The sequence below is a fragment of the Paralichthys olivaceus genome, chromosome 7 (assembly GCF_024713975.1).
Source record: "Paralichthys olivaceus isolate ysfri-2021 chromosome 7, ASM2471397v2, whole genome shotgun sequence".
Taxonomy (NCBI): Eukaryota; Metazoa; Chordata; class Actinopteri; order Pleuronectiformes; family Paralichthyidae; genus Paralichthys; species Paralichthys olivaceus.
In genome coordinates, this window is record NC_091099.1 from 22,741,045 (window position 1) to 22,755,655 (window position 14,611).

Sequence of the window (14,611 nt, forward strand, 5' to 3'; positions counted from 1 at the left end):
AGCAGTGAGTCAGTTGTCTTTTTGTCTGTGGAGCTGGTTAAGAGGCTTCAGACCTCAAAGACATCATGAGCTCATTCACCTCATGGATCTAAGCTCCTATTTGTTTTGTTGTGAAACTGCCAATACAGGAAAAATCAACACAAAGTAGAGAAGCTACGTCAAGTCTGAAGTCAACCTATATATATTTTCCAAAAATAGTGGATGCATTGCAGCTGGATTAAGATGGCTCTGCCTCGATGATGTGCCACGCTGCACTGAATAAGCGCATGCTTGTAGCGCTCATTGCAGGAAAGCACAAGATTCTCTTTGCAAGGTTCTGCAGCTCTGGGAATGAGTGGCCTTGAGACACCAGATGTTGAGGTTGTGCAAAAGTGACCAGATGTTGAGGTTCAGCAGGAGACTCCAGATGTTGAGGTTGAGCAAACGTCTCCAGATGTTGAAGTTCAGCATCTGGGCACTGCTGCAGCAGAACCTAGCTGGCGTTACTACTGGCGCAGGATTCAACAGATGTGTAGGTGCGTCGGCAGAGATGCTCTGCCTTTCTTCCTTTAGTCCTGATAGTACAGAATGGCTAAAGGAACTCCCATCTCCCATCTCTCCTCTCTCCCCCCATCTCTTTATTAAATTCAATCAATTGGAAATGCTATAAATAAAATAAATATAACATAATTCTGTCCACAATTTTAATTATTATGTGTGTGAAAAAAAGATTGAATTATACATTAATAGAGAAATTGCTCATCAACTGTGTAACATCTGAGTCCATCAGCCCATGTTCTGTCTCTTTTTGTTTGGGTTTATTTTCCCTCTGTGTTGGCAGTAGCAAGAGCTGTGCTGTGAGACAAATGTGTTTTTTGTGTTTTTTTTTGTCTTGTCTTGTAATTTGTATTTTTGTACCTCTTTGGTTGACTGTGTTGTCACGGAAACATCCTGGCTGCCTGCTGCTTCCTCACCCTCATCATTAGATACTGAAGGAGAGCTATGAGGTAAGACGCTCTCCTCCTGACGTCTTTAATCACTGACGGATGCTGCTCCGCATCACATAGCTGTGTGTTTGTCTCGTCTGGAAATGCAAAGTGCTTTTGGAAATGTGAAAAATGTGGATGTACAAAGCACAACTGCTGTTTGTCTTCAGTTGAAGGAAAACGCAGACATACAGTGTAAATGCCACTTTAGTAGGTACACCAAAGTAAACCTTTTGGAGTTGGTAATGCTTTGTAATGCTTCAGTTAAGTTTGTACTGAAACTGTCAGAGAAAGTTTATGGTTCAATGACAGTTACATGCAATCATTTTCTATTATATTTTGTATCTATACAAACAACAAATGTTGCGTGATACTATTTTAAAACTTGTGAAACATGAACTCTACCCAGCAACACTAGCTGTCAGAGAAATAACAATAAACAGTGGCAGGGCTAATATTTCTGTATGAATGTGGAGGGAGAAAAGAAGAAACTGAGTATCTAGTTATTCCAAATAGAACACACTCAACTTCGACATTATGTATGACCGACATTCTAAAGGTAAGGCTTTACTTTGACTGTGTGTGTTTTCAGGAGGTGCAGGTGTGCACAGTGGACATGGGAATGAACACTGACAGCTCCAACCATCCTGACAACAAGAACAAGAACAGATACAGCAACATCCTGGCCTGTGAGTGTCAGATATGATGAGACTTCACTGAAGGATTCAGATCAGAACATCACATACACTGATGGATGGATGGATAGATAGATAGAGAGATAGAAATAGAATATATATATATATATATATATATATATATATATATATTTCAAAGTAAGAAGCATTCATAGGATAGAGAGATGGATAGAAAGAGAGATGGATGGATGGATGGTCCTCCACATTGAACTGATGACAGTCCTTTGTGTTTCTACTCTGTAACCCTCAGATGACCACAGCCGGGTGCGGCTCTCGTCGCAGGCTGATAAAGACGGAAGGACGAGAGATTACATCAACGCAAACTACGTGGATGTGAGGAACTTTGTGTTGTATTGTCACTGCATGTCAGTTTCTTTTTTAATCTCCCTACAAACCGAGGTCTTCACCTCCACAGGGAGGCTCGTTTCTGAGTACTTTACTGTGTTTAACACACCGTCAAAACTTCTCTTCACAGAGCCACTGCATGTTCTCCCTCTTGTCTCGCAAAAGCCAAATCTGCCTATTTCTAAACCTATTCATGAGGCTCACTGTTGCACAAGGACCTGTGTAGCTCTCCATTATGTTGGTCACCACACCATTAAAATCTCATTTCCAGTGTCTTGTTGTTTTGTGAAAGGCAGAGGTGACACAAAAAAACCCTGCGGCAGTCACGGCCTCTCTGGAGAGCTGATGTACATGTTCTAAAGTTGGTATAAGCACATTGAGGATCACTCCAGCTCACACTTTTGTCTGATTCTCACAGTATGAAGGCAACTTCACACTGTCAGTCATGTGAAGGTTAGCAAACTATTAAAGGGAGTGATTGAATGTCTCTGCTGAGAACTAGTGAACTTTCTTTCCTGTGCTGGCCTTAACTAAACCAACTCGTTGGATTTCAGCCTGCACTCAACTTTTGAGTCAAAAATGTTTTCAACCTTGATGAATTTTTCTGTGTTATGTTACTTTCAAATTTACATATGTCCTCCAGTGCGTTCCAGCCAATAACCTCCTATTTCACATCCAAAATGTTAATGAGTAAGAGGCGTCAGACTGACATTTGGACTGTATTTCTAAAAGGTCCTAGAGCTCTGAGTAGAACACTGCTCCCATAACAGAATCATTTTTAAGATTTACATTTGACATACTGTCAAACTGGAGCAACTGAAACGGAAAAATGAATTTCTGTAAATTTGAATTACTGTGAATGTTTTCATTTAATAAGTTGTTTCAACAGAAGCTTGAGCAGTTGCTTTGTACAGGCACCATGTCCAGTAGCTTAACAATGAAAATGAAAAGCTGCATTCAATTATTTTAACCACTAAATGACAGAACGACCCAAATACAAGCTTACAGACACATGATCACTGTTTATTGGTTGATTTGAAATTATATACGTACAGTCATTCATGGTTTCCAGAGGATGACTCCTGGTGACTGACTTTTTCTCTGTTGAGAGGATTGCCATGACATTTGGTGCATCCAGTCCAAAGTCTCCTGACTTATCCTCAAGCTCCATCATCGGGTCAAATTTAGAACAAATTTGTCCAATACTTTTTGTTTCTATCAGCAAATAACCTGCAAAACGATGACATTCTCATCAGCCTCTGCTCACAGTTGTGTTAAATGTTTAACACTGAAATGTACTAACCTGTAATGATTCTTTCCTCTTCAGATTCACGCAGGTTTTACACATTTGTTGAAGTTGTGTGTGTGTGTGTGTGTGTGTGTATGTGTGTGTGTATGCGCACATGCATGCATATGTTTCCTCAGGGTTTTAAAAAGACCAGGTCGTACATCGCCGCTCAGGGTCCTCTGAAGTTGAGCACCGAAGACTTCTGGAGAATGATTTGGGAGCAAAAAGTTGGCGTCATCGTCATGATCACAAACCTGGTGGAGAAAGGACGAGTGAGTCAACTTGAATCATGCAGCCTGAAATGACTTTTGAGTTTGTGAGGTGAAATAGTCCTGGACAAATATTTCACTCAACATCGTAATTTTTTCACCTCAGCGATATACATTCTGAATACTGTTAACTGTTCAAAGTAGAGAATAATCAGTACAGATTTAATCATTTTGTTAATAAAATGTTACTATCAGTGGTATTAATTGTGATAACACTGGGTAAGAAAGAATATTGGAATCTTTCTCCTTGATCTGAAAATGAAAACAGACTGATTTTACATTTGTATACAAGTTTGTTAACTTTTGTCAAAGAAAAAGGGGTTTTGAAGGAAAATGCAGAGATACAGTATATATGCTGATTTAGTAGGTACACCCATAGGTCAAATGAACGCCATTTAATAAAACATCCGACTAATTTAATCTTCATGATGCCTGTTAACTGTGCTGCCATCGTACTGCATTGTATTTTGATGAATTTATAATATATCATGACAGTTACATGCAATATGTTTCTATTATTTTATTGTTTACATTAACAACTTCTGTTGTGCGATACTATGTGTGGAAAGTAAACTCAATTACCCAGCAACAGTAGCTGTCAGATACATAAAAATAAACAGATACGCGTAATATTTCTGTTTTTTCACACTGAAGAAAAAAAGTGTATATAAAGTCCTCATTTTATCCTTTCCTCAGACATGTGTGTGATGTGTTGACTGTCTCCTCAGAGGAAGTGTGATCAGTACTGGCCAATGGAGGTGCAGGAAGAGTACGGCAGCTTCCTGGTGACGGTGAAGAGCAGCAGAGTCCTCGCCTACTACACCCAGAGAACCTTCACCGTCAGGAACACCAACTCCAAGAAGGTCCAAGAAACCCAGCACTTAGATCACAGAGTGTCTGATTAACTGTTTGATTGTGCTAAAGAAAATGAATAAGGGACACAAGTAATTCTATGGCTAGGTTAATATCAGAAAGTGTTTTTTTTCTATCTTAGAGGTACTAAGAAGTATTCAAGCAAACAAATGATGTATCTTGCTCAACAAACTACATGAAACAGAGCAGAAATAATTCATTATTTAAAAATAATAAACAGAAAACAGAAATATAATTTAGCAGAAGCTCTGTTCCCTGTTGTCTGTTTGTAAAAGTCATTTTTCCAGCTTGCGCTCAGACACAGTGAGTTTTTCCTTTTCCGCTGACAGATGGAGCAGAGAAGCTACAGAGGGGGTTTTACGACACTGGAATCCATTTATCTTTGATTTGACTCTTTTCTTAGTTAAGTTAGTTGAGTCAGTAAAGCTTAAAACTTAATTGTGGTTTTAGTTGCTTAGTAACAGCAATCTCAACAGCAGCACAACCTCCCAGACGCTTTGGTTAAAAAGATGAAAGCAGCAGCTGTTTCCCCGACATTTTTAGACACTGCATCTGTTCTTCTTACACAATATTACACAATAATACACACACTATGGACTTGTTTCAATATCAAAGCTATTTTTCCCGTTACTGTCTTTTTTTGTTGTTGAAATCTCTGTTAATGACGCCCTGTTTGGTTCGGGTCACCTGCAGGGCTCCCAGAGAGGTCGGAATAGTGAACGGACAGTGACGCAGTACCATTACACCCAGTGGCCCGACATGGGTGTCCCAGAGTTCGCCCTGCCGCTGCTTAGCTTCGTCCGCAAGTCGTCCAGAGCCAGGACAGAGGACATGGGGCCGCTGCTGGTGCACTGCAGGTGAGTTCTGATGAAAACACAAGTTTCATTTATCAAAAAGTTAAGTGTTGTTTTAATTTGCGTGTATGTCAACATACAGAAACATAACGTGCTGTTCCTCATGGACCACAATTACAATATAGTCTTACATTAGCAGCTACAGCTGAGAACACATGACTTTACATAAAATCTCAGTTCCTTTTGATTTTCTCCTTCTCTTCTTGGTGCAGTGCGGGTGTGGGCCGAACAGGAACCTACATTGTCCTGGACAGCATGTTGAAGCAGATGAGAGACGAAGGCAGCATCAACATCACAGGCTTCCTCAAACACATCCGCACACAGAGGAACTACCTGGTCCAGACAGAGGTCAGAGGTCGATCTCCTGTCTGCACACAGTCGTCTCTTTTTAGCCATGCTGCAGCCTACCTGACTTGCCACCACATTCCAAATAGAAGTCTCGATTATAAAAAAAACTAATCTTCCTGAGAATGTTGACTCTCCTGTCATCAGCCCACAAGTCATTTCGAACTCAGTCATTATTTATCTCAGATGTAAGTGCAGAGTCTAACTACAGCACTGCCTGTACTCTCTCCGCAGGAACAGTATGTTTTTATCCATGATGCCTTGGTGGAAGCCATCTTGTCCGAGGAGACAGAGGTTGTGGCAGCTCACCTGCACAGGTACATGGACGGGCTGCTGACCCCAGGGGCTGCTGGGAAGACTCGCCTGGACAAACAGTTCAAGGTGAGCAGTTCATCAAACACTTCACTCGTTCTCTGAGAAATGACAAGAAATTGAAAAAAGAAATCCTGTATCCACCATCTGATAAACCCCAAAGATTATTTTGGACCCATGCTCTACTCTGCAGCAGGGTTTTCTGTAATCCTGCAGAATTTTTTTTTAGCAAACATACAAACCGACAAACCAAGATAAACATCACCTCCATGAAAGGGGTTGTGTCGTCGTAGTAGTAGTAGCTTCATCAGTGTTCTTTTAAAAATGATCTAAAATTAGTTTTGAATTAAAATCTTTGAGTTTTCATATTCATTTTTTTGTTATTGTTTAAAAAAAAACTTTCATGCATGAAACATGTTACAAATGTGAAATGTCTAAAGTTGAAGGATTGTTGTGCATGGATATATAATCCATGCATGTATGATTCAGTGCTGATTCTCTAACTGATGTTTTGTGTTTCCACAGCTGGTTTGTCCCTCTGAGGTGAAGCAGTGTGACTATTCTACAGCTCTGCAGGAATGCAACCGCTGCAAGAACAGAAACTGCTCTGTGATACCTGGTGAGTCCGAAATGTTCGTCAGCTCGGACGTCGCTCAGCCTGTCCTTGTTTTCATTTGTCTCTGCTGCTTTTGAGACTTGAACTCAATCTTTCCTCTGTCTTTCCAGCTGAGAGATCAAGGGTGCGTCTGTCTACGTCAGCAGGGGAAACATCGGACTACATAAATGCATCGTACATCGCAGTAAGAAATGATCACTCTCTTCAAATGAAAGAGATTAAAAAACAGATGAGTGATGAAACCTAACTAAGTAAATTCACTAAAGTACTATACTTTAGTTCTTCCATTTTATGATGTGTCACACTTCTTCTTCATTACATTTGAGAGATAATTATTTTATCATCCTGATTTATTTTTACAGTATGACTCTATCAGGAACTGGTGAGATAAATGATCAAATGTATAATAATGTACAATATATAATCAACAAGATTATGGTGCAGTGCCTTTTTTATCCCTGCCTGTTTGAAGGGGTAATTGTATTAATACTCTGGAGATAAATATTTCTTCACATAAGTCACTTTTTATTATTTGTGTGCTGGATGTTAAGTGCAGAGCTTTTTATAAACAGTGTTTAGTACAGAGTGAAGTTTGTGTTCATCATACCTGGTTTATCTGCAATGAATAGTCAATGTTTTTTTAATTTGCCTAATTACTTTATTACTAAGTTTGAATGACTGAATATACTGCAGTTGTGTTTTCATACATCGTGTGTTTTTTTAGAGGAGTGTTCAGAGGTCTGCAATCGACTCAATGTTAAGACCCAAGTTCACAAACTCTCAAAATAAAAGCTATGCAATTCAGCTGGATAAAAAGCATTACAGCAACAAAACTAAATTAGATTTTACTTTGAAGACAAAGTTACACTGCCCCACCCCCACTGACTGCTATAGAGCGCTGGTCAAATTTTGTTAATGCTGAAGGCATCACGTGCAAATCGCACCAAATTCCACACTGCAGCTTCTCAGACACGCATGCCAAGTGTGAGGACGATAAGATGAACGGTTCGAGAGATATGCTCTCCACATAGAGAAATACGGGCATTTGTGGAATTAGCATGTGAGGATTAAATGAATCATACTAAGCCATGGTTTTCTTACAGGGTTACATGCAGAGCAGCGAGTTCATCATTACCCAGAATCCTCTACCTGGGACCATAAAAGACTTCTGGAGGATGATATGGGACCATAATGCCCAGGTTATTGTGTCACTGCAAGGGGCGTCAACAATTGGGGTGAGTGGTTCAGCTCCCAATGTGGTCTGACTGATCAGATCCCATATGTTTTCAATGTGTCCTTCACACCTTGATTTACAGCTGTCAACCTGTAAGCGAAGCACTCAGGACGGATTAAAGAACCAGGTCTGATCAGTGTCTAGAAAGCTACAGTCTAACTATTATGAAAAATTGTTCTGTTCATCCCACTCTGCAGACATGGCATGAACGGAAAGCTGCAAACATCGGATTGAGTCTCATTCTCTCATCCCACTCTCTTTTACACTTTCATATCTGATGCTGTGGGATTGTTTATGGCAGGATCCAACTTAATTTCCAATGCACAAATATTTGATGCATCTCCCATTCACTTGTACTGAAGCCCAAATTCAGTTCAATTTTATTTTATTTGTATTGGGCCAAATCATAATATAGATTATCTCAAGGCACTTTGCATAGAAGCTCAAGAGCTTAAAAATGATAGAGAAACCCAACAGTTCCAATAATGAGCAGCACCTGGCGACAGTGGAGAGAAGAAAAAAACCCTCATTAACTGGAAGAAGATTCACAGCTTGAATACTCAGCCTCATCGGAAGTGATCACTCAGATAATAGAGAAACTGATTATGTGTTTTTCTAGGAATTGACAAATTAATATTGTAGCGTGCTTTATCACTACACACTAAAAATCGTAGCCTCATTCTCAGACACGTTTACTCTCCAGCAGTGACAATGCCAGTTAAATCCAGTTTAACTAGCATTTACCTGCCCCTGCACATCATCACACTTCCAATGTGCAAGAATAAACTTGTCTTGGTCAGTTGATGACAGCAGTGCACCACCCCCGGCTCAGGCTTCAGGTCCCAGCTCCTCAGCCGTCTTTGCTGGGGAGGTTAGGACCACAGGGACTCAGACCCCGACTCTACACAGCTTTACTATAAGACCTGAGTACGGTGTTGATTTACCCATTTGAGTAATCTCACTTCCTTAAGTCTGTGTCGGAAATGTCTGTAAGGCAACGCTATACTGAGATCAGAGGTCTCCACAAGTGAGAGCCAAAACATTCTGATACACACAGATTAGCATGTAGGGAAGGTGCTGTTACAAAAAGACTTGGGCTGATTGAAGACATTAACATATTGCAAAAGGTCATTATGAAATGTGTGGTTATAGCTACTTCTCTTCTGACAGTCGACAAGACTTCCCCCAGTCACATGTTCTGCAGCTTTCTGCAAATGTGAGATGTGAAACTACTTGTAGATCTAGGTAACAAAGAGAACTGCAGTCGCATTATGTTTTTAGTTCCTTAGAAAAGTAACTGACACTCTGAAGCTAAAATAAAGACTTGATTCTGTCTGGTGACAGAAACTTATATGGCAACAATTTTGATAATAGAATTTTAATTCATACCAAAAATTGACTGTTACCAGCTTTGTGTATGTGAATACTTGCTCGTATTCATAGTTTCTTTTTATAGGTAAGCCTTTTTTGATTTTTAACTGTTAATACTTTGTATTATTATTATTGTTGTAGTAGTATTAGGTTTAAATTTAAACTTTAAAAATTAGATCATTCCTTTGATTTGACTTCTCCTCAATGAGTCTTGTATGTTGTGTCTTAATAATGCCTGGATATTAATCTATGGTGTTACTCTGACCATAGACAGAGTCACCTCTTATAGTTAGTATTTATGACAGCTATTCAATCTGAACCTGTTAGGGGTTTGATGTGAACTTTATACGAGACTTTAAATTTTGTATTTTTGTAAAGAAATATTTTATGTATATTAATGACGATATCTACTGTAGTATGCATACATTTCATACATTATTTGACCCCCCTAAAAAAGTTTTCGTTGATCCAGCTCCCATCAGGAATTTTTTTTACTGGATGTGAGTTGTTCCCATTTTTGAACATAAACACTAAACTGAAACAGAGTGGGTCTTATCGCTAAATTTGGACCCAACATAAAGAGTGTCATATTACATATTGTACTTTAGTGTAGCACAGGTCTGACAAATCTATAATTCATTTATTAATTAGATCCCAATTATACGTGGTAAACCTGAAGCTTCTGGCGCCCTGGGCAGTTTATCCAGCCTTCGCTCAAATTGTTTTTATTACATGTATCAGAAATGCAACATCAGATCCCCTTCAGGCCAGAGTGCACGTAACTATCATAGAAAGTAAATGTCATGTAATCGTGCCTTATGCTGTACACGTTGCCTATTGTTGCTTATGTTGGAAAAAAGTGCAATATAACAATTTGCTGACTTCCTGTGTTAGGCAGAGGAGGAGGAAGAGTTGTGTGTCTTCTGGCCCCGCAAAGGGCAACCAATCACATATGAGATGTTCACCATTACACTGAGGAGCGAGGATCACATCTGCCTGGCCAACGAGGACATGCTGGTGGTCCAGGAGTATGTGCTGGAAGCTACACAGGTTAGTGGAGCCACCACAATCAAAGTGCCCGTTTGAGCTCAATTATTTTCAAACTAAAATCAACATATAATTCCTCCTCATACAGTTCTACAATATACTGTCACTTTGTATTGTTTGCATACTGGACATTGTTCGCAGAGCTTTTTATAAACAGTCTATTGTGCAGAGTGAAGTTTGTGTTCATCCTACCTGGTTTATCTGCAATAAAGATATTATAGTCATGTGTGATTCTACGAATGTTGCTGCCATGTTGGGGGTCAGCACCTATGACATGAATCAATGTCTGTGTCAGTCCAAAACAGTATCAAATTATGAAAATGATTTGGCTGCAATTTTGGCCCAGTTGTTGACCGCTGTACTGTATGTATGCTGTTTATGACATGGAAGAACACGTTGAACCTGGTCCACAGACTGAAAGCACGCTGCCCGCCCCACTGACTGCTAAAGAGCGCCAGTTTCTTGTTTATAAAAATTTTATTAATATCGAAGAAAAGGTACCGTGTGTCCAAATCGCTCTAAATATGACACAGCACTTTCCCCGGGCCATAAAAATACACATCCTATGTGTGAGGCCGATTAGATGAACGGTGCTCTAGATATGCATCCCTTTCATTTAAAGGTCCAGTTCGTAAGATTTAGATAAAAGGATCTATTGGCAGAAGCTGAATATAAAAAATCTGAGTGATGTTTAATTAGTGTGTTTCATCTAAATTGTATGAATTGATTCCTTTACTCTAGAATGGAGCCGGTCCTCTCTACAGAGGCCGCCATGTTTTTTACAGTAGCCCAGACTGGATAGACTAAACACCTTTTGAGTTTTTATGACAATTAAAGGTTTCATGTTTGGAAGGGCAGGATGAGGTGAGGGGTGTTCAGCAGAAACATGCAACTTCACCACTAGATGTCACTAAATCCTACACACTGAACCTTTAAGTTGAAACTCACTCATAAATTTTAATCACTGAAATTGAATCTCTCTATTTCGACAGGACGACTTCGTTCTGGAGGTGAAACACTACCGTGCCCCCTGCTGGCCAAACCCAGACGGTCCTGTCAGTAACACCTTCGAACTGCTCAACCTGGTCAAAGAAGACTGCACCGCCAAGGACAGTCCTACTGTAGTCCATGATGAGTAAGACCTTCTCTGACTCTGGAATAATAACATTTTAGTATTTGTCTAGTTTGATTCATTGTTCAGAATAAGGAGGATGTTTGACAGTAAACATCAGGACATTTTTATTGTTTTTTTCCAGTGTGGGTGGAGTCACAGCAGGAACATTTTGCACCCTGTTGTCTCTGACTTGCCAGCTGGAGGCTGAAGGTTCGGTCAACATCTTCCAAGTGGCCAAACTCACAAACCTCATGAGACCAGGAATCTTCAGCGACATTGTAAGAATTGTGTTTGTCTCATTACTACATTAAATAATAAAAATATACTTTTGTAGGTCATAAATATTTCACACTATGGACAGATACAATATAGTTAGGCATAAAAAGTAATGCAAAATGCTATCATACATTAATTTATGAAAATGTAATTTTTCATAAATTCCATTCCATTCCAATTCAATTTAAATTGTACAGCGTCAAATCATGGCATGCATTATTTCAAGGCACTTAGTAAGGTCAAGACCGTACAATGTTATGATGTCGGGTTGTCCATCAAGAATGCCTAGAGGGAATTTCCTCAAATTTGGTAGAAACATTCAGTTAGATTTTAGTGGTCAACGGTTATGGTGACCTCACATAACACGTTTTTTGTTATCTCCAGAATGCCGTCAAAGAATCCTTTCACATTTGGCACAAACATTAATTTGGACTCAAGGAATAATTCACTATATTTTTTAGCTTTCACAACCTTTTGATCCAGATCTGCACCAAAATGTAATGGAATCTGTCGCCTTGGACAAAAGTGTCTGCTAAATGTCCTAAATGTAAATGTAAATGAATCTGCCCTGACCCATACCAGTTTTGCAGGAATCCATTCAATAATTTTGGTGTACTATTGTTAACAAACAAACAAATCAACCAACAAACAAACGGGTGAAAATATAACCCCCTTGGCTCTAATGAAAATGATTGTGAGTTACAGTCCTAATAAGGGTAGATTGCACACTTAATCATTTGTTACCTCATACTGTTTTGAAGGAGCAGTACCAGTTCCTATATAAAGCCATGCTGAGTCTCATCGGGACGCAGGAAGATAAGGAAGTCCTTCAGTCCTCTGACATCAACGGCACCATCGTGGTGGGAACTGCCAGCACCGCAGAGAGCCTTGAATCGCTCGTGTGACTGTCCAAAAAAATAAAGCACAAAGAACTTTTAACTTCCAGTGAGTGACAGCATTTGATCTTTCTTTCTCCAACACCAACTGATGTACTCCTGATGCCTCACTGCAGCTACACAATGAAACATCCCTGTCATTCAGGATTGTGTGGCTGGCACGTACTGAACGAGTTCCTTCTCTGCTGTACCTGGACTCCCTATGGTTTTGTAATGTGTGCCTTTTTGTATTTTTCACCCTGTAAGTCTAACTTTGATACAAGCTGTAAACTAACTGCCTGATGTTATAACACTGTACTGCCCGGAGACGTTTCACTCAACTAACAAACATTTCCTAAACCTTTGTATTTATAGGCTCTGAGCCAAATGGGAAAAAAAGGGAAAAACTGCATCTTTTTACATCAAATGAGATATTTTGCTAGTGTGTCTTTTATAGAGCTTGTACACTTAAGTTCTCTGTAAATACCATTGCAATAGTAGCAGCAGTGCTATTGAATTCAAATATTAAATAAGGGCCTGAATGATAAAAAAATAATAATAATAATATTAATCTAATGTAAATAATATTATAGTAATCACCTTGATGGACCAAATTTCTATTTATACTTTTAGATTTTTATATTTTACCATTTTTAGTGCATTCAAATGTTATGGTTTCATTTTAATTGCGTAGTTGGAGAACATTAATGCTTTTATATTCTGGATCTTGTAACAGACTAAATGTGATGCATGGGGTACTGACATGTTTGTTTTTTTTAGCTGGACATGAAACACTGCTGGAGTATTAGCTGTAGCTCATTAAATAAGTGAAACACCAAAGACAGAGTCTGTTGAAGTGTTTGTTCCTGTGTACAGAGCAACACGTACAAGTACACTGCAGGTAAACTGGACAGACACACGTTAAACAACCAAGGATTTATATGTGTTGCATGAACGGAGAGTTAGTTAAAGCCATCTCACTTAGGAAGCCAAAGACTGTATGTGGACACCTGACAGCTTCCAAAAAGTGAGGCCAAAACATTGTGATCGCCCCCTGGTGGCTGCAGTCTACGTCATATTCCTCCTCTTCAAAATACACCTTAATTAATGTTTTCTCTAAGATGTTTTCTGTTGTTTTAGGTTGTTCTTATCACATTAACTTATGTTCAAGTGTTGGTATATAAGTTTGGTTTTAATTAATCAGAATCAGCTTTATTGGCCATGTATGCTTTTACACATACAAGGAATTTGACTCCGGTTTTTCCATTGCTCTCAACGTACAGAAATGACAATAGACGAGGACAAAAAAGCAGAACAAGGTTAAGCAAACCTTTAACTACTATGTACAAATATGCATCAAAAGTATTACTCCTTGCTGTAAGAAGCGAGTGAAACGTGATTGACAGTTGAGACTGACTCACAATTGGTCGAGCGTCTGTGAGACCTCTCCAATTTGGCTCCATACCCTGATCACCACTGTGCAGAAAAAGTACAGATACTTGGATAAAAACAATAGACTAAAAACAGGTTAGCGAGAAAGGATTTGTGAGCATAGGAGGAAAACCTTAAGAGGAATTCATACAAAGAAAAATAATTGGTAAATGTTCTACAAAGAAAAATACAGGGGATGTGGACACAAAACAGTGATGTATGGTAATTGCGGGTAGTTGAGGTGTTGCGATATGAAATACATTGCTACGCTGCTTTCACATTCTGACCAGTGTAGTTGACTGGTTATGGATCGTCATTGCACTTTAGATTTCTCGAATTGAACAATCTGGGTGTTATTCCCAAAAGAAGACGAGATAATTAAACATTGTCTGAGAAAGCAGGTTACATTCACATAGAAGATATTTAGCTGATGTGTTTATGCAAAGTGACATACAGCAGCAGAATGAGCCTCGAAGACGACAAAAGAGGAGGCCGACGATCCTAGGTCACATCTTGACAAAAGATGCAGTGAGCATCCCTGCGGCCTGACAGCAGAGAGGTGTGAATAAAAATAAAACACAGAAACAGAAATAAAGACATGGTCTGATGAAAACCGAGTGCTGTCCAACCTGTGGATTATGATTTCCCTTTATGGAGTTATGCTTTAATCCCTGTACTAAACCGGTTATTCCGATTGATTT

The 14,611-nt window shown here is 39.3% G+C and overlaps 1 protein-coding gene and 1 long non-coding RNA gene across 5 annotated transcripts in view; one reads left to right on the forward strand and one right to left on the reverse strand.

Annotated features, from left to right (window-relative positions):
• The window catches only part of ptprz1a (protein tyrosine phosphatase receptor type Z1a), a 73,457-nt gene extending 60,138 nt beyond the window's left edge, over positions 1-13,319 (forward strand). For 3 of the 4 annotated variants that reach the window (XM_069528962.1, XM_069528964.1, XM_069528965.1), the window contains 15 exons: positions 966-986; positions 1,558-1,654; positions 1,911-1,993; positions 3,431-3,565; positions 4,291-4,425; positions 5,129-5,292; positions 5,502-5,637; positions 5,869-6,015; positions 6,472-6,565; positions 6,673-6,746; positions 7,666-7,797; positions 10,062-10,217; positions 11,207-11,349; positions 11,471-11,606; positions 12,366-13,319. In XM_069528962.1, the coding sequence (XP_069385063.1) occupies positions 966-986; positions 1,558-1,654; positions 1,911-1,993; positions 3,431-3,565; positions 4,291-4,425; positions 5,129-5,292; positions 5,502-5,637; positions 5,869-6,015; positions 6,472-6,565; positions 6,673-6,746; positions 7,666-7,797; positions 10,062-10,217; positions 11,207-11,349; positions 11,471-11,606; positions 12,366-12,509 (1,797 nt within the window). In that variant the 3' untranslated portion in view covers positions 12,510-13,319. The remainder of the gene's footprint in view (positions 1-965; positions 987-1,557; positions 1,655-1,910; positions 1,994-3,430; positions 3,566-4,290; positions 4,426-5,128; positions 5,293-5,501; positions 5,638-5,868; positions 6,016-6,471; positions 6,566-6,672; positions 6,747-7,665; positions 7,798-10,061; positions 10,218-11,206; positions 11,350-11,470; positions 11,607-12,365) is intronic. The other variant, XM_069528963.1, reaches the window with a different exon arrangement.
• On the reverse strand, positions 2,856-4,151 carry LOC138410902 (uncharacterized). Its single transcript, XR_011243544.1, has 2 exons — positions 3,309-4,151; positions 2,856-3,235 (listed from the first exon to the last, which is right to left on the reverse strand). It is a non-coding gene; the product is annotated as an uncharacterized lncRNA (long non-coding RNA).
• Positions 13,320-14,611: the final 1,292 nt, after the last annotated feature.